The sequence below is a fragment of the Chrysochloris asiatica genome, unplaced genomic scaffold (assembly GCF_000296735.1).
Source record: "Chrysochloris asiatica unplaced genomic scaffold, ChrAsi1.0 scaffold00356, whole genome shotgun sequence".
In the NCBI taxonomy this organism is placed as follows: Eukaryota; Metazoa; Chordata; class Mammalia; order Afrosoricida; family Chrysochloridae; genus Chrysochloris; species Chrysochloris asiatica.
The window spans coordinates 626,902-652,244 of record NW_006408874.1 but is presented as its reverse complement, the minus strand read 5'-3'; the positions used below and the strand labels follow the sequence as shown (position 1 = coordinate 652,244).

Here is a 25,343-nt window from a genome sequence, read left to right as displayed (position 1 = left end):
CACAACATGGAACTCAGGAGGTCTGCATTTCTCTGCCATGACTGCCATCTCTAAACAATCTCCAGCCAAAGTTCATGGAGGCTGGACATGCTACACGGTTTTCAAATCTATGGCTCAGGATTCTCCACACATGCGATGCTGCAGTAAAACAATGCTCGTCTTATATAGTCTTGCATTTATTTTGTCTTGAGCAGTTGCTACTGAAGTGCTACCTTTGCTACCTCAGTCCTGCAATTTACACTACACTAGTTAATGGACTCAATCAGGGGCAGCCAGCCACAGCCTAGGGCCAAATCTAGTAAACTACATGAGCTTAGAATAGCTTCATTATTCTGCTCCCTCCACTCCTCTGCCCAATTCAAGAAACATTTCATGACACATAAAACTTTGTGAAATCCAAATTTCCATGTTCCTAAGGCAGTTTTATCGGCACAACCATGTCTGCTCACTCATAAACTGTGACTTAAACTTTTAGGGACCAAGTCTTCTGACTCTCAAAATTGGAAGCATTTATTCTGGCTTAACTTTACAAAAGAAATGTACAGACTCTTAAAACGGACTACTCAAACTCTTCTCTAAAGGAGTCCTGGCGTGGCACTGTAGGATAAACACTGGACTGCTAACTGCAAGATGGGCGGTTCAAATCCACCAGCCACTCCTCAGAAATCCTAGAAATCACTGCTATGAGATGGAACAGTCTCAATGGCACTAACAATAAATTCTTCTCTAGAGTAAAGAACGGGCAGGCTTGAGGCAGGCAGGAACTGACAGCTCGAGAAATCGGTATAGTACAAAATGTTGCCTAGCTCATTCCCCTAGGCTGTAAATGAAAAACGTCTCAGAAACAGAAAACAAACATACACCGAACTGTTTAGTATCATTCTATTTCCTCCATTCATTCATTCTCCTGAGCAGTTCATTTCCGCTACCATTAGACACAACATGGCAAGCAGGGAAGGTAGCCAGCTGGTGTGTCTCCATGCCTTTGCAAATCGGACACACCAGCCATGGAACAGAGGGGACTAGGGTTGAAGACACGCAGGGAACCAGAGGACACCACAGAATAGGTTCCACCTGAACTACTGAGCAGCCACTTTTCCTCCACGCCCTCCGCCAGCTGTAACTAGCAGACATGGACACTTCCCAAGGGTACAGTGGGAGTTGGAGCAACACAATAGGAACCATGAAAAAGTAAGATTCACTCTCGAGAATTGGAGTCCTGGTGTGGTGCTGTGGGTTAATGCACCAGACTGCAAAGCCCTTTGAACTGCAAGGTCGGCAGTTCAAGCTCACCAGCTGCTCTCCTAGGAAACCCTATACAGGGTCACTATGGGTCGGAACTGACTTGACAGCACTTCACAACAACAACTCTCGAGAATTAGGGGGAAGACAATCTAAATCTCAGTATAAACCAATAATCCATTCACTTTACTATTATATTTATGAATGTCACCATTAAAAAGGAGAAGGAGATAAGAAAATGCCTATTTCTACAAAACCAAACAATAACATCTGATGCTTCAACATGCAGTTTTGATGCTCAATTACCTGCAGAACAGACATGCTTGGAGCCCCGAGTTCATGTCCTCAGTTCCACAAATCCTAAAGGGTTGTTCTTTGTATCTGCTGAAAACACCCAGGCTAAGAGTCTTAGACTCTATGTATTTAATACTAAAACTTACAAATAGATACTGAAAGAGTCCCTTTCCCTTATATATAATCCTTGCCTCCTCTCTTTGACTGTTTTAAGTAGATTTTCTTATTGTCATCACTGGTCAGTTAGAATCGAAGCACAGGCAAAGATGCTTTGTGCAGATGAGGGCACCCCAATTTGCCCCCACATTCTTGAGGAGCCAAGACACAACTAGTGACAGGTGTATTCTGCCCCTTCCCCACCCAAGAGCCCACCCTGCATTTACTTTTCCCTTCTGTTCAATTCCCAGGCTCATCCACCTCAGTGCAAACCACCTGAGGCCTGGGCACCACTGCTCCCTGTCCTTGGGCCCAGGCCACTGAGCCCAACCAGGGTGCTGGCTCCTGAGTGGGTGGTGGGAGGGGATGGTATTGCGGTGTGAGGCTCGCCAACTCATTCCCTTCGTTCTGACCAGCTGCTGTTGAGACTACTCGTATTCCAGGAACTGCTTGTGATAGAACAGCAAGTACCTAAGGAGGCAGGAGAGAGAGCACACTCACACTCTGATTTGTGAGAGGTGACAACAGAGCCCCTATAGCCCCCGCATCGCACGGTGCTCCACAGGAGTCTAGAGTCAAGTTCCTTGGCTGGATAGTTTTCAGTCCCAAAGGTAGAAGGATTCCTTACCTTGATAATTGATACCTTCTTGCCCCATTCCCCAGTCACTCCAGACCCATCCTCTCCCTGTCTCATCAAGAAGCCATGAAATCCTGTCCATCCACAATAACTGTGGCTCTGCTCCCTGCCCTACGGCTGCCACTGCCTTTGTTTAGGGCCTGTGTGTGCAAGGACAAAGGCAGAGGCTTCAGTCTAAGTCCTCCTCAGAAGATCCACTCAAGGACATCTGCACTGCTCTATGTATTCAGTCCAGTGGCCCCAGGTCATCACAGCATTGTTGAAATTCTCATGCAGAGACTGCTGGTGCCAGTGAGTACTGAGACTAAGACTATGCAGTGAATGCACACGGTGACAGATGCATGAGGCTTTCCCTGCATCCGTAAGTCACACCTACAGTTAATATACACGCCTGCCATGCCGTGCTCAGAGTGAGCCGGGCAACCAGTCAGCAGGGTGGCTATGGTCAGCTGTGGTCTCTCCTGTCCAAAGACAGCTCCGGCTGCCCTCCCACAGAACAAGTGGAGGTGAACACCCCTGAGTGCGAACAAAGACAGATTCCACTTTGGACATGGGAAGCAGCTGTCCGTGGACGTACCCCTCGCTGTCTAGCACGTCCTTGATGCTGGCCTTGGTGATGATGGCATCGTCACACTTGAACCACTGGTCCTTGTGCTGTCGGATGAAGCTGGTGTAGTGGCCACTCTCCAAGGTCCCCTGGTGGTTAACAACTGCGAACAAGGAGTATCTGGTGGGAAAAGACAGGGGGCCGGGAAGCAGAGTTACCCTAATTTTAGCACCATCAGAAACAGTACCGCCTTTAAGCAGCCAAAAGTTCTGATTTGGGTGAAGAGCCAACTAACCCCAAATATTTAGTATCTAGGAATCAACGTAGCTGCACAGCAGGCTACACAGGAAGGAGTGCCTGGCCTAGCCTCAGCCATGCCCACCCGGAGCCAGGACGCCACTGACTGCCTTCAGAGACCCATCCGTGGGGTCCACAGTGCATACTCTTTCTTTCAACAAGATTAACATCTCTCCCTTCTTTCTTGCACACCAATAGTAGGAAGGAAGGGGAAGAAACAACTTCTCCATGAGAAGGAAAGACAAGGAAACTTCATACTGATACCATCGAGAGGCAGCAAAGCTGGAGTTCAGATGCAGAGTTCACTCTCAGACCAGTACAAAAACTTACTTACCCACAGGGGACCATGAAAACTGGATCACGGAGAGTTTATAACACTAGATCAGGTGTGAAAGTCCTTTCTGAACAACTGAGGGATTGTTTCCAACATTATGTCAATGGGGGGTAATACATATGTTGAAAATAACTGTCAGCCTGCCCTTGGCAAGGGAAGCCGTCTGCATGTGAAATGCGGTGGCCCTCCCCAGCAAATACCAGGCCCCCCTCCTTCCCTGCTCACAAATGGAGACACCCAGAACAAAACAGCATCACGCCTCTTACTTGTTGTCATTGTTCAGACTATCCGTTGGCTGCTGGTACTGCCCATTCATCCTGCTCTCTTTGCTGTGGCAAATAACACCAAAACAGGGTCACTAGAATGACTAGTCAAAGAGAAGCGTAACAATATAAACCCTGAGGACCTATGTCATGTATTAGATTAAGTACAGATCACGTAGGGTTTCTAATTCTTCCAACAAGTACCTTTTATAGGCAGAAATGACCCCCAATGGAGGGGAGAGCCTTTGAGGATCAGAAAAGCTAGTCAGTGACCAGAATCACCGCTGGTTAATTTGACCACCACAATGTAGCTGTCGTCACCAAATCCATCCCGAATCATGGGACCCCTGTACGCAGAGCAGACATGCTCCACAAGGGTTCTAAGGGTTGGATTTTTCTGGAGCAGACTGCCAGACTTGTATTCTGAGGGGCCTCTGGGTGGATACGAACCACCAACTTCTTGGTTAGTAGTTCAGCACTTAACCATTTATGCCAAATGAAGGGTGGATAGTGATGGAGATGTGATGTTCTAAGCTTTGTTTTATGCATATACTCACTGCTACCATGAGCGGACACCACCCTCGTGTTTGTTGGTTGTACTGAGGTAACCTATGCATGGCTATGATGCTGGATACTATGTTACCTATATTTCAGATACCATGGCAGTCTGATGATCTATTTCCAAAAATTAGCCAATGAGAACTCTATGGATTTTCACTGGAACATTATGTGGTATAGTACTGGAAGATGTGTTACCAAGGCTGGAAGGCACAACAACACACTCAGGTACACCAATGATCATGAAGATGGCACAGGACCAGGCAAAATTTCATTCTGTTATACAGGGGATCGCCATGAACTGCTGAAAACTCAACAGCAACTAGTAGCTTACGCTGGAGACATTAAGATTTGTGATATCGCAACCATATTACTGCCTTCCTGCAAAGTGAAACCCTGGTTCAGCTGACTGATTTTCCGAGGCCTGGCTCCTTGACACAGTGATACAGAGGTACTTCTGACAGTCTTGTCACCTGTGACCCAGATGGCCCCTCCACAGGCTCACGACTGCCAAGAAAAAGGAGGTACCAGGAAGATGCCATAACTAATGAGGCAATTGACTTTAGATGTTAGATGGTACCACAGTTTTACTGGAGGGTAAATTTCAAGTGGTCTATATGATTTTGAAAATGAGAAAAACGGAATCTGCAACTGCAAAATCAACTATGTTAAATCTGTATTTCAAAAATCTGTTCTTTTGTTTCTAAAAAAGCTGCCTTTCAGTTGTGATCCTACCTGTGCTGACTTTTCCCATTTTAATGATACAGGATGCAGAGAAAATTCCAATGCAAAAATATCATCTATTATATCTGAGGAAAGACAATTTTTTAATTCAAAATGTATCCTGAGTAAAATCCAATTTATGGAGACCCATGTATGGCAGAGTAGAATTTTGTCCTCGGTCAAGCACGTTAACCATGTGCACCCACCCGGGGACATCTATCTTGAGATTTGGCAAGCGTGATTAGGTTTGTGGAAGTGAAGGTTGACATTCATTCTTCATCATGGGACTCTGCTGTGTTACTGACAAAATAAGAAGACAACCCCCCTTAACCACAGGGACACAGAAACAAACCCTTCCAAACCTTGAGGCCATGAAGGGGGTCATGTCCAGCTCCAGAGGAAAGGACACATATGTGGTTATCTTTCGTCTCAGCTTGGCTGAATGTTCAAATCGCTACAGAAGTGAAAGATATGGGAGCAGAGAGGGAAAAGGAAGAAGGACAAAACATCAGCCTTAAGGATATAGTCAATACTGTTTCTCTGAGCCCGCTCAAAAGTTAGATTTTAATCTTATAATTTTAATTACAATTTGGTTATATCTATTTGGAGCTTATGGAGCCTTGGCACTGTAGGATAAGCACTGGACTGCAAAGTCGGTTTGAAATGCGAGGTTGGTAGTTCAAACTCACCCAATCGCTCCTTGGAAACCCTATTCAGGGTCGCTATGAGTCAAACCTGACTTGGCAGCACGTAACAACAACAACGAACTGGAGCTTACAGATTCAATAACACAATCCTATTAATGTAACATGACAAGGCTCAAGTGAAATCCTGACATTATGGAACTGTTCAGCATAACACCTGAGGCCAAGAAATCTAACCACCAATCTGGCGAAGTGCCAGGTGGTAGAAAAGAAAATAAATATGCATCACTTGTGGCAGCAAAACAGGCATGACTGCTTTCACAAGATGAGCAACACAAGTTCATCCAGTGAGCTATGAATAATTTTTGTCTTTTAAGGTTTGTAAAATGAAACAAAAATAAGATTTTAAAAAGGCTTCATGTGTATATGCTTAAGAACACCCACACTTGCAGATAATACCCACTTGACCTGGCTTCAATGACTGGATGATCAGAGCTCAACTAGAAGAAGAAAGAATATGAAAAAAAAGAGTAATCTGATACAATTGGATGAAATTGACCTATACCTATGAATGCAGTAGCTCAAAAGAGGGAACAAATCTTTACAGCGAGGATCATTACCACCCCCTCCACACATAGAGTAGACATGGATGGGCAACTTGGACACTGGGGGGGGTGCTACAAAGGCAAGAAGTGACTGGCTTACAAGCTTTCAAGGGGGCATGGAGGAAGGTAGAATCTCCACTGAGTAGTATCCAATCTGTCTAGGGAGGGCTGATGAAAGGAGATGGGGATAGCACTCATGTGGTACAATAGTGAATAACTGTTATCAGGACTGACTGTGAGGGCTGGAAAAGTAAAGGTAGATGTTTTGTAGCAAAAGGAGGGGAGTGACTGACTTTGCAGTCCAGGAGCGGAGGTCCCTGGGACTATTAAGGGAGAAGACTGGAGTGTGGGACCCTACCCAGAGAAGCAGTGATGCCAGAGATGGAGGCAGAGATGATGACATGGAGAGATGGAGCAGTTGGGGACTACAGACACAGAGAGGGAGAGGGGCTGTGTGCTGACGACTGGGGGGCAGGCTTGGTTGGTTGATGATGTATGGAGGGGACTGTAACCATGGCAATGAAATGATATACGATAGGATGAATGTAAAGCTAATGCTCTCCCATGTAAAATATCACATAATTCACAATAAAACATTAAAAAAAAAAGGTCTCATGTGACCCTCAAAGCCTAAGGTATTTATGATCTGGACCTTTAACACAAAGTTTGCCAACCCCTGACTAATCATAACACAAAGAGGTTTTTTTTTGCTCTTAAATAAAAGATAATATGAAAACTTGGGGGATTATGGAAGAATTTTCATAGAAGCAATAGATATATATATACAGGAAGTTCTACAGGACGGGTGATTCAGAAGCAAGAAAAATGGTGTCACACAAACTGCTGTAATTCACATCTTATTTCCATTGTTGCTGGTGGTGTTAAGTGCTGCTGAGTCAGATCCAACTCATAGCGACCCTGTACAGGTTTTCCAAGGAGTGCTGGTGAGTTTGAACTATTGACCTTGCAGTTCAAACCGAGTCTGTGTTCCAGTGCTTATACCACAGATGTACATGAGTCCTCATTTACAATCCATTTCTCTTTCAGCAGCAGAGAGGAAGGGGAAGAATAATATACCCCCTCCAGTCTCTGCAGCGTTCTTCACTGACCCTTGGCAGTTACAACACACAGTCTGTACGCCCAATCAGGAGGCTAGCATCCATTATATGTGGACTAAAAGCTGAGTCTGCCACTCAAGCTTGTTTTCTGGAAAACTTACTTTAAGGTGGAAACAGGCAACAATGGGCAATTTCTTCATGGTGAGCTGCTTGGTGGATTCCTGGTAACTATGGCAACCACTACACTTGATTTTGGCACTGCTTCCTAAGTGCTCCGGTCTGGTAAATCTATCAGGCATTAAAAAAATATTTTAAAATTAAAATCAGTAAAGTTGAAGGATACAACACAAAAAAAGTTGAATTTCTATACAAAAGCAATGAACAATCTGAACAGAAAATAATTAAGAAAGCAATTTCATTTACAATAATCTATAAAATTATAAAACTCCCAGAGTTAAATTTAAACAGACGTGAAAGATTTGTATACTAAAAACTAATAACATATTGCTAAAATTAAGATCTAAATGAGAAGACATTCATGGATTAGGAGACTTAATATTGATAAAATACCAATTTTACCAAAAATAATTTACAGATTCAACATACCCTCCCTATCAAAATCTATCAGCCTCTCAGAATAAATGGAAAAACCCATCCTCAACTTCACATGGAATAGCAAGGAGGTCCCTGAATAGGGAAAACAATCTTGAAAGACAAGAACAAAGTAGAAGGAATCCTACTGATCTCCAAATCTACTTGAAAGTACAGTTATCAAACTAGTGTAGCACTGGTATAAGATTAGATATAAAGGGGCTTCAGAAGGTTTGTGAAAAATGGAATTCAAAGATAACAAATGTTCCATAAACTTTTTGAAGCCCCGCTGTACACAAAACAATCGGAGGTACTTGAAACTACAGAAATAAACCTCTTACTTGATAGCTGCTATCCTAACAAGGTTGCCAAGACACTTGAGTGAATCAAGAGTCTCTTTACTCAACGGTACAAGGACAACTGGATCTGAATATAGAAACAATGAAGCCAGACATATACCTAACACCATATATAAAAACAAACTCAAAATGGACCAATGACCTAAATATAAGAACATAAAGGAACCACAGAACCTTAAGAAACAGATATTTCACAGTAAATGGGCTAAATACTTGAACAGACATTTCTCCAAAAATTAAAAAAAAAAAAGGTCAATAAGCACATGAAAAGATGTTCAACACTATTGTTGTTGCTATTAAGTGCCATCAAGTCAGTTCTGACTCACAGCGACCCTCTAGAGGGTTTCCAAGGAGCAACTGGTGAGCTTGAACCACCGACCTTGCAGTTCAAACTGACTTTGCAGTGCCACACCAGGACACTATGAGTCACCAGGAACATGAAAATCAAAAGGACCGTTCACATTCTATGTTTTTGTTGTTGGCAAGTGCCACTGAGTCAGCTCCGACCCAAAACAACCCTGTACAGGGTTTCCAAGGAATGGCTGGTGAGCTTGAACCGCTGACTTTGCGGTTCAAACCGACTTTGTAGTCCACGCATGAATCCACGGCGCCATACCAGGACTTCTTCACATTCAATAGGATGGCTAAACTCAGAAAAATAGAAAATAAAAAGTGTTGGTGAGGGCAAGGGCACAATGAACTTTTCTTTCATTACTGGAAGGAATGTAACATGGTGCAGGTGTTGTGGAACATAGTTTGGTAGTTCCTCAGAGTTACACAGGATTAATAAATACAATTCAGCAATTTTACTCCTGGGTGTATACCCAAGGAGTCCTTGTGTAATACTGTAGGTTGAAGTACTGGACCACAAAGTCACTTTGAACCCCAAGGTCAACAGTTCAAACCCACCAGCCGCTCCTTGGGAAACCCTATACAGCAGAGCAGGGGTGGGGTACATTTGGCCTGCAGGACATACCAGGTTCACAAAATCATTTTATCTGGTCATACCAAGGCAACTTCAGTTCCAGCCATCACATGTTGTTGTTAAGTGCCATCAAGTCAATTCTGACCCATAGTGACCCTGTATATAGGGTTTCCAAGGAGTAGCTGGTGAGCTTGAACCACTGACCTTGCAGTTCAAACATGAGAGGTGATTTAATTAAATGTTTGACCAAATATGTTGTTGTTAAGTGCCGTTGAGTCAATTCCAACCCATAGTGACCCTGTACAGGGTTTCCAAGGAGCAGCTGGTGAGCTTGAACCACTGACCTTGCAGTTCAAACATGAGAGGTGATTTAATTAAATGTTTGACCAAATATGCTGTTGTTAAGTGCCGCTGAGTCAATTCTAACCCATAGTGACCCTGTACAGGGTTTCCAAGGAGCAGCTGGTGAGCTTGAACCAATGATCTTGCAGTTCAAATGACTTTGCAATCTGACACATTAGCCCACAGTGCCACACCAGGACTCCTGACCAAATATAGCAGTCTAATTTTTAATTTGATAATTTTATATGGCCCACAAATAATGTTATAAATTTTGGCAGGAAAAAAAAGGTTTTCCACGCCAGCTATACAGGGTTGCTATGACTTGGAACAAACCTGACAGCACTTAACAATATATAATGTATGCAATGGTGCACGTGACCCAAGTCATGGTATTTTCAATAACCTTATATGCAAGTGAAAGTTGGACAGTGAATAAGGAAGACTGTAGAAGAACTGATGCACTTGAGTTATGATGTCGGAGAAGAATATTTAAAGTGTCATGCACTGCCAAAAGAACAAATCTATGTTGAAAAAAGTACAGCCAGAATGCTCCCTGGAAGGTAGGACTGCCAGACTCTCATATTTTAGACATATTATCAGGAGGGGCGAGTCCCTGGAGAAGGATATCATACTTGGTAAAGTGGAGGGTTGGAGAAAAACAGATGCCCAACAAGATGGACTGGCACAGTGACAGCACAACGGGCTCAAACACAGCAACGACTTGAGTTTGGCGCAGGACTGGGTAGCGTTTCATTCTGTAGCACATAGGGTCCTTATGAGTTGGGTACTGACTGGATGGCATTTAACAACAAGCTATTGAAAATACCATGGCTTGGATCAGTCTTTGACAACTTCAATCTCCTCCATTTATCATGTTATTTACCAGTCCAGTGTTAAGAAACTTTGCTTTCTTTACAATGAGGTAGGTGCAACCCATACTGAAAGCTGTGGTCTTTGATCTTTATCTGTAAGTATTTTAAGTCCTCTTGTCTTTTAGCAAGCAAGGCTGTATGTATCAACTGCATATTGCAAGCTGTTAAATGAGTCTTCCTCCAATCCTGATGCCACGTTCTTCTTCATATTAATTATATAATTCAGCTTTTCAGCGCACAGACTGAGTTAAGTATGGTGAAAGAACGCAACCCTGGTGCACCCCTTTCCTGATTTTAAAGTATTCAGTGTCCCCTTGTTCTATTCAAATGACTGCCTCTTTGTCTGTACGTTCTTCATGATCACAATTAAGTGTCCTGGAATATTTATTCTCCACAATGTGATAAATTCGAACTGCTGATCTTGCCCATAGCTTATCATGATCCACACAGTTGAAAGCCATTGCATAGTTAATAAAGCAAAGGTAAACATCTTTATGTTAGTCTTTGGTTTCAACCAAGATCATTCTGACATCGGCAATGATAGCCCTTGTTTCCGCCCCCCGTCTGAATCCAGCTCAAACCTCTGGTCGTTTCCTGTCATTGTACTGTCTGCAGCTGTTTTTTAATTAAAAATCTACTTGTAAGCAATAATATTGTCCTATGTACTGGCTGGATTTGAGCTGCCAGTCTTTCAAGTTAGTAGTCAACCACTTATTCCTCTGCACTATCCAGGGATCCTTAAATCCATACAATGCTATAGTATTCAGTCATCAAGAGAAACAGCGTTCTGATACAAGCCTTCTCTCTTCTGTTTTAAAGAAAACATTACCTTTTTTTCCAATCTGATTTTGTTTTACATTTTCCTTTCATTCTAATCTGAAGCTTCTATTGCTTCCCAGGTCAGAGTGGTAGACAGTGGTAACTGAGCACCATCTAGTTCTTCTGGTCTCAGGTAAGAGGAGGCTGTGGATCACACGGGCCATTAGTTCTTTGGAGTCCTTGCGTCTCTGGTTTTCTTTACTCTCCTTTATTCTAGACAGATGACTTTTCACAAGCTTTTAAGAGCTCTGTCACTACTCACACCAAACCAGGATGAAAAGCATTGTCTGCATGAAGTATGTTATACCAACTGATCTAGACATTCCCTAGATCAGTGTTTAGTCTTCAAATCCAGAGACTCAGTCCCATGGGGTATTAGTTCTAAGAACTTTCCATCACTGTATCTCCTATGTGTTGTTATACATATACAGCACATATAACATACACAAATGGAATTCTGGAGTGGCGCCATGGGTTAATGTACTGGACTGCAAAGCTGTTTGAACCACAAGGTTGGTGGTTCAAGCTCACCAGCTGCTCCTTGGAAACCCTATACAGGGTCCCTATGGGTTGGAACCGACTCGACAGCACTAACAACATAACATGATTAGTGTGTAGAAATACACACAACTATGCCAATTTATCAAGGTTGGCAGTTCAAATAGCTGCTCCTCAAAAACCCTACACAGGGTTGCTTTAAGTCAGAACTGATTCAACAACACTTAACAACAACATGCTCATATGTGTATGCAAGTGTACTCTCATGCAACCTCTTACACCTATTTGGCATACTTAAGTCCTCATCAGTTAGTATAAAAATCATAGAGTCTTCTTCTGAACCACACTGAAGAAAACAGGTTTACAACAGGAGATATAAGGTCAGTCCATACATAACACCAGAAGGATGATCCATATCTTCCTTATACAAGCACGCAGAGCTCTGAATGGGTCAAAGGCAGTGGAAAGCCACAAACACACACCAAGTCCTGACCCTGACTCAATGTACACAGTGTCCCATTATTTCCATAAAACAACTCCCAAATCAATATAAAGACCAACTCTGAAACATGAAGAGATCCTCTTCTACAATGGGTTCAAACTTTTTTGTTGCTAGTCAACAGCTGGTGTATGACATTCTAGTGTTACACTCTCATGTCTGAGTCACAAGCTCCAGGTCCAACACACTCATTCCACTACTACCAAATCATCAGCTGCCTGTGATGCAAGCTGCTACTACAGATCAGCAAGTAGAGAATGTACTCAAGACATCTGAGTTCTGCTCATTTCTTTTTCTTCTTCTCTAAGTTTTTAATGATTTGCCATGTTTTTCATCTGAAGTGCCCTCAAGCTGAAATAACACTTGCCCTAGTCCTTGTTGTCATGTCTGCAACTACATTAAATTCTTGTCATCAGATGTGCCCACCACCTGCCTTGACACTAAAGAACATACCTAACAATCTGCACACAACAGACAAATAGAGCATTTACCTTGACGCTGTTCATAAATAAAAATATCTAGGAAGGAAGATGCTGTCTAACTCAGATAATTTCCAAAATATCTACCCACACCCTCCACTCCCACCATGTTGGGGACTTTTAAGCCCAGGTAGGAAGCAATGCCTACCTTCCATAATAGTGGTGGTGGTTCTGTGCCATCAAGTCAGTTCCAAACCACAGCAACCCTGAATAGGGTTTCCATGGCTGTAAATCTTTAAGGGAGCAGAAATCCTCATCTTTCTACCACCGAGTGGCTGCTAAATTAGAATTTCTGACCTTGCAGTTAGCAGCCCAACTCATAACCCACTACGCTACGAGGCCTTCCAATATAAAACGTTACAAATAAATTTTTATAAACAAGTCAGGCAATTAAGCATGGCTTCTAATCCAGACTCTATATTAAGGAGTAGAGCCAGGAAAAGCGTCTACTGTGTCCCCGGTCAGAATGGTAGGTAGTGCTAGCGCGGCACCATCTTGTTCTTCTGGTCTCAGGTTAGAAGATCCTATGGGGGGCACACGGACCATTGGGCAACCCAGGTAGCAGTTGGGACCTTCTGCTCGCTCAGTCTGTCTTGCTCACCGCCTGCTGCTTGCCAAGTCGGCTTCTCTTTAGCCTTCGTGCTGATTCTATGAGCTGCCCAGTGTCCTTACCTGCTTAAGGTAAACCCAGTCGGCTTCTGAGTTTAGGTAGCTTCCCTTGGTTACGTGCTCGACTACTGACTGGAAGGTTGGTGACTAGAAATACGAATCAGTCCACTTCTGTAAAGAATCTAACCTTGGAAACCCTATGGAGTACTCTGCCCTATACAGGGCTTCTGTGAGTTGGAATCAACCCAACAGCAGTGGTTTGTTTGCTTTTTAAGAGCTGTCCACCCTGGCTGGACTGCATTGCTGTGATGTCTGGGAAAGTACAATAGACTCTGACAGGAGTTGAAATGGCAGTAAACCAGGAGACTGCGACAAATGGCCATGGGCATCCTAGGAATAAAACACCAGATTAACTGATACTGTCCATCGCTAGGAACCTTCCTGGTTCAGTTGAGGTCCTCCCTCCTCCAAGACTGAGTACATTGTGAACATGAACATACGGAGGCACAATCCTGGGGACACCAAAGGTGGCGGTTGTCCCAGAGTTTTGATCCTCACAATACTGGAATCCTTAAAAGGTATGGAGTCTAAATTTACACATACCTTTAATTCCTTCTCTTAGCTTTGTAACCTAGTCTCAACCTAACTTGAAAATGCCCTTTGCCTTTCAACAAAAACCTAGAGACAAGTCACTTGAGGCGTCCTCCCCACCACTCACCTGTGATTGCCAATAGCAGGCTGCTCCCCACATGGTTTGGTTTCTCCCTCACTACCTCTTTGTTGGCAGCTTTAATGTTGGTTCTTCATTACCACCAAAAATAGCTCTGAAGACTCCCGTCTAGCACTCCAAAGTTCAAAAGAACTGTTCTGATCACAAACTCAGTTAGGTACATGATGTACAGTGCATGCTAGTGACAATCAAAGTATCTGGCTCCCTACCTGTAAGTCCTTTGGGCACAAGGACCTGAAGGCAAATCAAAGATGCTATTTTCCCTCTACTCAGAAATTGTTTCCAGTTTTGGTTGTTTACATGCGTGTTCTCCAAATGACAATGGATGCCCTATTTTATACCTGGAAACTATCAATGCAGCAAAAATGATACACTGCAAAATCCAAATGTGCAACTTAAGTCCCGCTCGCTGATGGTGCAGAAAGATAAAAATTAAGAGGCATGTGCCCTTCCCTCATCAGGGTCCCCTGTTGGTGTTGATGTTATGCACTGCCAGATTAGTTCCGACTCACGTTGTTAGGTGTTATCAAGTTGGCACCTAATTCATAGCAATCCTATGCACAACAGAATGAAACAGTGTCTAATCCTGGGCCAACCTCACAATTGCTGCCACTTTGCCAATCCATCTCTCTGGGGGTCTTCCTCTGTTTCTCTGACCTTCCACCTTACCAAACATGATAACCTTCTCCAGTGACTGGTCCCTCCTGACAATATGCCCTAAGTATGGCCATCCTGGCCTCCAAGGAGCACTCTGGCTGCACTTCTTCCAATACAGATCTGTTGGTTCTTTTGGCAGCCCATGGCACTTTCAACATTCTCCTCCAACATCATAACTCAAAAGCATCAATTCTTCTACGGTCTTCCTTATTCACTGTCTAGCTTTCACATGCACATGAGGTTAATGAAAATACATACCACAGCTTGACTCACAGTGACCCTGTATAGGATTTCCAGGGTTGTAAATCTTTAAGGAGTCCTGGTGTGGCGATGTGGGTTAATTCACCAGACTGCAAAGTCGTTTGAACTGCAAGGTCAGTGGTTCAAGCTCACCAGCCGCTCCTTGGAAACCCTATACAGGTTGCAACTGGACTCGATGGCAGTTAACAACAAACCCTTAAGGGAGTAAAAAGCCCCATTTTTCTCTTGAGGAGTGGCTGGTGGACTGAAAATGCTGACCTTGCAGTTAACAACTCATTGTTGTTGCTAAGTGCTGTCTTGAATTCCCATTCAGAAAAAAACCCTGAATAGGGTTTCCTAGGAGCAGCTGGTGACCTTGAACAGCTGTACAGTCTGGCGCATTAACTCACAGCGCCACACAAGGACTTAGTCACTATTAATTAACACACAAAAAACTAAGGTCATGGAAGACCACACTTAACTAAATACAGTTTAGAAAAGGTTACCTGATCTCTCCACAAGTGTATACAACTATGTTAATACATTTTATAGCAACTACATCCTACAGCTTGTCACTTATCTGTACTGATGGTGCAGCAAATAATCTAACTGAAACTTAATTTAACTGCAGATCATAAGTGTTTCAATCACTTGCAGAAAGGCCATATGATACATTCGCATATGTGGGTATTCCCAGTGTCAACTCTGGTTTCGGTTAGTATCCACAAAAGCAACATGACTACGTCCTCTTTCTCTTTTGACTTTGCATTCTTCCAGCTGCCTGACCTCTTTTCTCTGTGTATGTGTATGTCTCACTGGTTGTTTCTTACAAGAATTCCGACGTCGACATTTTGGTACTAAGAAAGGTAGGGGTTCTACTGAAAATGTGAAAATGGCTTTGACACTGGATAATGGGTAGAAACTAGAGAAATTTTTGTGTGTTTGATAGTTAGTGTTAAGTGCCACTGAGTTGGTTCCAACTCATGGCGACTCTGTATATGATTTCCAAGGGGTGGCTGGTGAGTTTGAACAGTTGACTCTGTGGTTCAAACCGACCTTGAAGTTGAATGCTTATTCTATGGCATCCTGATAAAACTGTTGTTAGAATTATGGGTATTAAGGGTGATGTTTATGAAGGCTTAGATAGATTTCAGAACTATGGGAAAAGTTCCTATCACCACTGTGAAAATTTTTTTTTTTTTAAGTTTTATAAAAACAGAGGAAGTTCTCTTGTCTTATTAATAGAGGTTAAATATTTTGTTTTTTGTTGCTGTTGAAGTCCTGTCAAGTTGGTTCTGATCCTCAGCCACCTTCTTAAAGAGTTTGAGGAGCGGCTGATGAGTCTGCACTGCCGACCTTGCAGTTCAAACTGACCTTGAGGTCGAGTGCTTATCCTATGGCACCACACACCAAAGTATATTTAAGTATGTTGCTTAAATACAGTTTGTTAAAAATACGAAAATTCTTGCAAAGACTGAAGAAATGACTTCAGGTTCCGTAAAGTAGATCTGTTCTTCATCTACTCCCTTAATTCTCTCCCCCACTCCTATTCCCTAATCTATCCCAGTCTTCCCTGAAACCTCTAAAACTAAGTCCACACTTGATCTATTGTTGAAACGTCCTTTCTACAAAGACGTCGGGGAGTCCTTTTAAAAAACTATATTCTCCATACAAAAAAAGTAAATTACAAAGTATAGTAAAAGAATTCCCCAAACCCAGTAAGATCCCCCAAAACTTGGGATGAAAATGACTAAAAGAGGCAAAATGGGATTTGTTCTTTTTAAGTGCCATCGAGGCTCTGACTCATAATGACTACGAAGCAGCTGGTGGGCTCGAACCACCAACCTTGTGACCTTGTGGTACCCAATCCAATATTTATCCTACAATGTCACCAAGCTCTTCAAATGGGAAAATGATGAGAAAAGAGACCTCTAAACTAATAATAATGCCTAAAATGGCCAGAAGTATTACTATAAAAATGATTTAACAAAAACAACTAAGCTTTCATCAAAAAAAAGTCAAGTTGATTGATCATTTTTTTTTTTTAAATTACAAAATCAACTTTAAAAAGTAAAATAAAATGGCTCCAGGGTCCTCAAGGTCCTCAGGACCTGGAAAAGACCAATTCTCTTTTTCTTACAAACATCTGCCCCTTCCTCAACTATTTTCAAATCCTTAATCTTCTCTAGTTCAAATTAAAAAATAAAATTAATTAATTAAAAATCAGGATCTTCACTATCATGCATTTAGACATTAAGAAAGAAATTTTCCAAAGCTCGCAAGGGCTCCTAACCCTTCTTGGCCCCACCTCAAATAATGTTTAAACCTTCTAAATAAAGCTGCTCTGAGAAAGCACCTTATTCCCGTAATATCTTTAAAAAGAGAACTTGTATTAATTCTGTTACTGGCACTATAATATCTACGCCACATTTTTATGTGAATAATGTCCATGTTATGTTTTCTGCAAATTGTATAACCCCTTTGTGATCTCATTTCCTATGTGAGCTGTGCACTTTCATTGTATTTACGTGGCTGTGATGGATGAGAAAAAATAAGGTACTTTAAACCATACTGTTACATCAAACCCTTTCAGAATTGCCAAAAATATCCTGTTGTGAAAACAAGTAATAAAACTCAAACTGTACATGTTTCAAAACCTTTCCCTATAAGAAAGTCCATTCACCAAAACTCATTCCTTTTTTGCTTTATAATTCTGCTCCTGTACATTAATAAGGCCATATCTGTTTTCCTTGTTTGGGAACTATTACTAACATGGTGTGATCCTAGAGGATGAATACTGGACTGCAAGGTTGGTATGAACCAAAAGGTCAGCAGTTCAAACTCACCTGCTGATTCTAGGAAACTATGTACAGTGTCACTATGAGTTGAAACCCACTTTACGGCACTTAACAATTCTACCATTATACATTGGAAGCATAGACCCTATAGTCTAGGTTTAACAATTCCACTGATGAGGAGGAGTTTTGCTCCAGGATGGAATATGCCTGGAATCTCATCATACTTGATTTAAATGGTTCAGAAGACAACATTTTAAACTACAGTTGATTTAAAACTTTTAGGGTGATGTCTGATGAATGTGTTTTGTGCAGAGGAAGGGCATGAATTCTGGGGCACCAAGGAGTAGAATGTTATGGAGTAAACTGTGTTCCCAACAACATCTGTTGGAATCTGAATCCCCATTGTTGTTGTTGAGTATTGTCGAGCCAATTCCAACTCATAGTGACGCTGTATAGTTTCCAAGGAGGGGCTGGTTGACTTTGAACCGCTGACCTTGACGTTCAAACTGATCTTGTAGTCAAGTGCTTATCCTACAGCACCACACCAGGATGGATATAATCCTATTTAGAAGTAGGGTATTCTTGGTTATGTTAATGAAGCCTGCTCAGTATAGTTGTTGTTGTTAAGTACCATCAAAGTTGGTTCAGACTCATAGCAACACAATACACAACAACAAACCTATGCACAACAGAAAGAAGCATGTCCAGTCCTGGCCCAGCCTCACAACTGTTGCCATGCTTAAGCTCACTGGGGGGTCTTCCTCTTTTGTTCTGGCTCTCCACCTTACCAAATATGATATCCTTCTCCAGTGACTGGTCGTTCCTGACAATATGTCTTACGTATGAGAGACGAAGTTTGGCCATCCTGGCTTCTAAGGAGAACTCTGGCTGCACTTCTTCCAACACAAATCTGTTTGTTCTTTTGGCAGTCTATGGTACTTTTAATATTCTCTTCCTTCAACACCATAACTCAAATGCATCAATTCTTCTACGGTCTTATTAATCACTGTCCAACTTTTGCATGCATATGAGGTTACTGAAAATACCATGGCTTGAGTCAGGCGCACCTTAGTCCTCAAACTGAAATTTTTGCTCTTCAACACTTTAAAATGGTCTTGTGCAGAAGATTTGCCGAATGCAATATGTGGTTTGATTTCTTGACTGCTGCTTCAATGAGTGTTGATAGTTGATCCAAGAAAAATGAACTCTTTGACAACTTCAATCTTTTTTCCATTGATAAGAATGTTGTTTATTGGTCCAGTGGTGAGGATTTTTGTTTCCTTTACGTTGAGATGCAATCTATACTGAAGGCTGTGCTCTTTGATTTTCAACAGTATTTCAAGTCCTCTTCACTTTCAGCAAGCAAGGTTGTATCATCTGCATATCGCAGGTTGTTAATGAGTCTTCCTCCAATCCTGATGCTAAGTTTTTCTTCACATAAACCACCTTCTCAGAATACCTGCTCAGCATACAGGTTGAATAAACATGGGGAAGAATACAACCCTCTCACACACCTTTCCTAATTTTATACCATTCAGTGTTCCCATGTTTTGTTCCAACAACTGATTCTTGGTCCAGGGTACAGATTCCTCATGAGCACAATTAAGTGTTCCAGAATACTCATACTTTGCAATGTTATCCATAGCTTGTCATGATCCACACAATTGAAAGCCTCTGCGTAGTCAATAAAGCACAAGTAAACATCTTTCTGATATTCTCTGCTTTCAGCCAAGATCCATCGGACATCAGCAATGATATTCCTTGTTCCACGGTCTCTTCTGAATCCGGCTTGAACCTCTGGAAGTTCTGTCAATGTATGCTTTCAGTCGTTTCTGTATTACTTTCAATAAAACTTTACTCACATGGGATATCAAAGATATCGTCTGATGATTTCCAAATTCCGTCGGGTCACCTCTCTTTGGAATGGGCACAAAAACGGATCTCTTGCAATCAGCTGGCCAGATGGTTGTCTTCCAGATTTCTTGGCAGAGATGAGTGCCTCCTGTGCCGCCTCACTTTCTTGAAAGATTTCAATTTTTATTCCATCAATTCCTGGTGCTTTATTCTTTGTCAATTCCTTCAATGCACCTTGGACTTCCTCCTTCAGGATCATTGGCTCCTGATCATATGCTACTTGTGGAAACAACTGAACATCAACCATTTCCTTTTGGTACACTGACTCTGTGTATTCCTTCCATCTTCTTTTGATGCTTTCTGCATCATTCAATAATGCATGGAGGCTTAGATTTTTCTTCAGTTCCCTCAGCTTTAGACATGCTGAGCGTGTTCTTCCCTTTTGGTTTTCTAACTCCAGCTCTTTGCACATTTCATTATAATATTTGACTCTGTCCTCTCAAACTGACGTTTGAAATTTTCTGTTCAACTCTTGTACCTCCTCATTTCTTCCATTTATTTGCTTTAGCATCTCTATGCTCAAGAGCAAGTTTCAGAGTCTCTTCTGACACCCATTTTGGTCTTTTCCTTCTTTTGTGTCTTAATGACCGTTTTTTCTTTCTTCCTTTATGTTGCTTTTGATGTCATCCCACGTCTCTTCTGGTATCGATCTTTCGTGCCCAATGTATTAAATCTGTTCTTCAGATGATCTCTAAACTCAGGTGGGATATACTGAGTCATATTTTGGCTCTTATGGATTTGTTTTCATTTTCTTCAGCTTGAATTTGCATATGAGCAATTGATGGTCTGTTCCACAATCTGCCCCTGGCCTGGTTTTGGCTGATGATATGCAACTTTTCCACCATCTATTTCCACAGATATACAATTCTATCATGCGGTCTTCAGCATCATTTCTATCACCAAGGACATATTTTCCAACTACTGATCCTTCCTCTGTTTCCAACCTTTGCATTCCAAACACCAGTAATTATCAATACATCTTGATTGCTTTCAGACTGAAGAAATTGGTAGAATTCAATTTCATCATCACTGGCTTTAGTGGTCAGTACACAAATTTGAATAATATTGGTACTAACTAATCTTTCTTATAGGCCTATGGGTATTATCCTAACACAGACAACATTATACTTCAAATAGACCTTAAAATGTTATTTTTGATGATGAATGTGACGCCATTCCTCTTCAATTTGTCATTCCAGGTATAGTAAACCATGTGATTGTCAGAGTCAAAATGGCCAATACCAGTCCATTTCAGCTCACTAAACTTAACCACTTCAGGAGCAACATAGGCACAGAGGCAGATAAGCAAGCAGACACAGGGGAAGATGATGGAGGCATGAACCCCAAGAACTGCTGGCTACCAGAAGCAGAAATAAACTTCTTTCTAAAATTAGTAACTCTGAACCTCTCGTCTCAACTGTGAGAAAATGAAAACCTGTCCTTTAAAACCACCTACTTGTGGTATTTCTCTTATAGTAGACATCTGTTGTTGTTAAGTGCAATCAAGTGTGTTCCAACTCAGTGACCCAATATACAGTTTCCAAGGTGAGTTTGAACTGACAGCCTGTGGTTAGCAGTCCAGTGTTTATCCAGTAGCATTGCACTAGGACTCCAGAGGAGAACTGTTGTTGTGAACCTACTCATAGCAATACTGTATAGGGTTTCCAAGGAGTGGCTGGTGAGTAAGACCAATCGACCTTGTGGTTCAAACTGACCTTGCGATCCAGTACTTATCCTACAGTGCCACACCAGTATTTATCAGAAAACTAAATTGTTTGTGATACAGAGATATCCTATAGCAGAGAGTGTGGTGGACAGAAAATCTATTCATTGTACAGAAAGGTGACAAAGTAGCATCTGCTCTTGGGTGTCAGCTGTAGCTATCTGGAGAGGAGTCTCACAGTTTCCTTCAGTGGTCTGCACTGGGGCAGTGAAAGAAAACAACACCGGGACACTTTCTCGGCAGAACTTACGGTTTTAGGTTTTAGTCTGATCCATTTCACTTCTGCAGTCTAAAGGCAGAGAAAGAGGGCAAGGAAGCCTCTCCTCCTTCTGCACGAGCACTGCTGGGCTTCTTACCTCCGCAGGCAGTCTGTGAGTGTGGTAGTGCCTGATGCATGGCTCTCCCCGTTTACCATGCTGCCCTCGCTCCCTGGGCTCAGAGGCCAGAACTGAGTGGAAGAGCCAGGCAGATCCAAGCTGATGTCCCAGAATGGGTCTATGGTCGTAGAGACCCCACTAGAAGCAAAAGAAGATAAAAATGCACGTGAAAACTGACAGTCCACTTGAGGCTCCACAAAAAACACCAGTTTTTGTTGTTGTTGTTAAATGTCATCAAGTAGTGTTAAATATTCTACCCCTTTGTGCAAATGAGGCTGAGGGCAAGTCCTAAGAGGGTGGATGTTCATCCTGGCTCTCCAGGGTGCTCTGGGGAGGGACAGCACAGGCAGACCACTGAAGTCAGGGCTGCTCCTACCATAACAGCCTTCACAACCACTTGAGAATTCTGCCAAGTGAACCTTCTCAGGTCCCATGCCTTCAGCCTCAGGATATTAATTCCGGCCTCAAACATAGCAGTCCAGTGTGCGCATGCACCAGGTGCCGCACGGGCCCTGCAGTGCTCACTTTTTCTAATGAAGCAAACGCCTTCCTGCAGATCTCTTTTTAGATCTATAAAACAACACTCAAACAGATGTTTTTAAAAAGTAGAGCTTAGGACTTTAGGGCCAATGAGGAGACTAACTCCAATGTTGGTCTAAACTGCACAGAGCAATGAGCCCACACAAAATGTGCAATGTATTAGGAAAAGGCCTGCAATATGGGCCAAACAGACCCTTGTCTATCTGCTAAAACTGCACACCGAGATCCCCCCATAGTGGCTTCCCAAAACAATTTTCCAAAGTGGATTATGACCAGAGTTTCTAACAAATGAAACTGAATAAAAAATACAGGAGTGCTGAGGTAAAATTATGTATCAATGAATGTTCCTTCCAACTCACAGAGCTCTGACTCTAGCTACATGCAGGAAGATTATGTTCCTGAAGAATGAGTAACAGCCAAAGAGCAAATGGAAAAGAGAAGTCAGCGAAGTTTGCTGTTCCATTGTTTTTATTTATTCTTTCTCCTCCTTTTTTTTATTTCCAGTCCCTTGAATTTTATCATTTCTATCTCTGCTTTTGTTTCTTCTTTTCTTCTGTTTCTCATTTCCCTTGTTCTTTCTTTCCCCCTTGTGCTCTTTCTTTACTACTCTACTCTCTTTCCATCTTCCTTCTTCCTGGTTTCTCTAAGTTTTTTGTTTTTAATTTCTTTTTACTTCCTCTTCTATAGCTCTATATTTCCCTGTCCTTCTTTTGTCTTTAAAATTATTATATTCTCTTTTTCTGGTTACTATTTGTTTCTATCATTTTTCTCTTTTCATTATTGCTTCCTTGTTTGTTTATTCTGTTTTATTTTTTTCCTTTTGTGTGTGTGTTGGGGAGACGTTTTCTCTTTCCCACCCAACAAGACATGTGAGCTACCATATCCACAGAAGATGTCCCAGCCACTGGGCACGAGCCAACACCAGCTCCTAATTCCATCTCATCAATGAGAGACAGCAGTCAACACCTGCCACACCCACCCTAAACTGAGGTGCACAGTGAATGAGAAAATGTACAGACTTTCATTCTCTAACTACATGCACAGGAAACCTTCAAATGATTGACAGAAAAATCAAATAAATCAAGGATAATACAGAAAAAAATTAGAAGAATTCAGGAACGCTACCAGAACAAACAGGATAAATGCAAATTTTGAAATAATACAAAACCTGCAGTTACAAATCCAGAAGAATACTAAGATCTCAAAAATGGGTAATACATTGAAGGGCAAAAGAGAAGAGTTGAAGCGATGGAAGTCAAATTAGTGAGCTTGAAGCTCAACGGCTCAATACAAGTATGCAAGAGTATCAGAAAAAAGAATGAAAAAAATCTTAAGAAAGCCAAAGTTATGGGGGACAGACAACATAAAAAAGAACAACTTACGATGACTGAAATTCCAGAATACAAAGAGACAATAAAAAGCACAGAAAAAACTGTTGAAAAGCTGTTGGGAAAAAAAATTCCCGAATACTATGAAGGAGCTCTGGTAGCACAGTGGTTACAAATCGGGCTTCTAATCTCTCGGTCAGCAGTTTGAAACTCCCAGCTGTTCCGCGGAGAAAGACGAGGCTTTCTGCTCCCGTAAAGATTTACAGCCTCGGAAACCCTGTTCAGGATTCGCTAAGAGTCGGAACCGGCTCCAGGGCACATAACAACAACAACAGTGAATAATGAGAAGATAAGCATACAAGAAGCTAAATAAACTCAAAACAGGAGCAACTTCAAATGAAAATCACCAAGACAGATATCATAACCAAACTTTCCAAAACCAAAGACAAGGAAACAATCCTGAAAGCAGCTCACCAAAAATGAAGCTACCTACAAAGGAGAACCAATAAGACTAAACTCTGATTTCTCAGCACAAACCATGCAGACAAGGTAGCAATGGGATGACATATGCAAAACTCAGAAAGAAAGAAAAAAACTGTCAACCAAAAATTATATATCCAGCAAAGCTGTCTTTCAAATACAATGGTGAAATGAAGGCATTTCCTAATGAACAGAAATTAAAGGCATTCGCAATGACTGGGGGAACTTTACAAAAAACACTAATGGATTCTTTGGACTGAGAATCAACAATTTCATACAACATCCTGAAATTATCACAAATGACAACACCAATCAGAACTCAACCCACATACAGAAGTATTTAAAATTATACAGATTTACAAGACTGACAATAAGGAACCAGAGACATTATCAGAGTTCATAATGCAATCAACTACAAAGCAAAAAGAGGAAATAATGTAGATACAGAACTTATAAATGACAAGGAAGTCAAGTAAATTCCTAGATAAAATAGACTGTTTTAAGCAGGGAAAAAACTAATATATTACAAGGTAAATTAAAGGAAAATTAATACACATCAAAACAAAAAAAGAGGAAACTCAGGAAGATTTAGTAAACATTAAAACAACGGAATTGAAAATGCAGAGAAAACCCAAAAAAATGAACTCAGTGCAGAAATTATGTGGAACAAAGGAAACCAGTAGCACCACAAAAACACAGCAGAACAGCAAGAAGCTCTGGTAGCGTAGTTGTTACAAACTGGGCTGCTAACCTCAGGGTCAGCAGTTCGAAACTACCAGCTGTTCCGCAGGAGAAAGATGAGGCTTTCTGCTCCCGTAAAGATTTACAGCCTCGGAAATTCTGTACACAGGGGGTCACTATGAGTTGGAACCAACTCCACAGCACATAACAACAACAACAACAACAACATAATTACACTGAATGCAAATGGGATTAAATATACTATTCAATAGACAGCAGAATGGATAAGAAAACAGGATCCTTCAATATGTGATCTACAAGACACATCAAAAAGATGGAGACAAACTATATTTCAATCAACAGAAGGATGGTTAAACAAACCTTGGTACGTACACCCAATGAAATACTACAAAACACTAAAGATAACGAATCTGTAAATCACTTCATAACATTGATGAACATGGAAGACATTATTGTTGTTGTTGTGTTGTTAAGTGCCTTCGAGTCGGAGCCGACCCATAGCG

General features: G+C 41.7%; 1 protein-coding gene across 1 annotated transcript in view; it reads right to left on the bottom strand.

Moving 5' to 3' along the window:
• Window positions 1-2,070: 2,070 nt before the first annotated feature.
• USP22 (ubiquitin specific peptidase 22) overlaps window positions 2,071-25,343 on the bottom strand; it is a 71,310-nt gene continuing 48,037 nt past the window's right edge. Inside the window, exons 8-13 of the mRNA XM_006876140.1 lie at window positions 21,770-21,928; window positions 7,520-7,646; window positions 5,414-5,505; window positions 3,774-3,836; window positions 2,907-3,056; window positions 2,071-2,163 (exon numbers count right to left, since the gene is read on the bottom strand). Of these exons, the coding sequence (XP_006876202.1) occupies window positions 2,121-2,163; window positions 2,907-3,056; window positions 3,774-3,836; window positions 5,414-5,505; window positions 7,520-7,646; window positions 21,770-21,928 (634 nt within the window). The 3' untranslated portion in view covers window positions 2,071-2,120. The remainder of the gene's footprint in view (window positions 2,164-2,906; window positions 3,057-3,773; window positions 3,837-5,413; window positions 5,506-7,519; window positions 7,647-21,769; window positions 21,929-25,343) is intronic.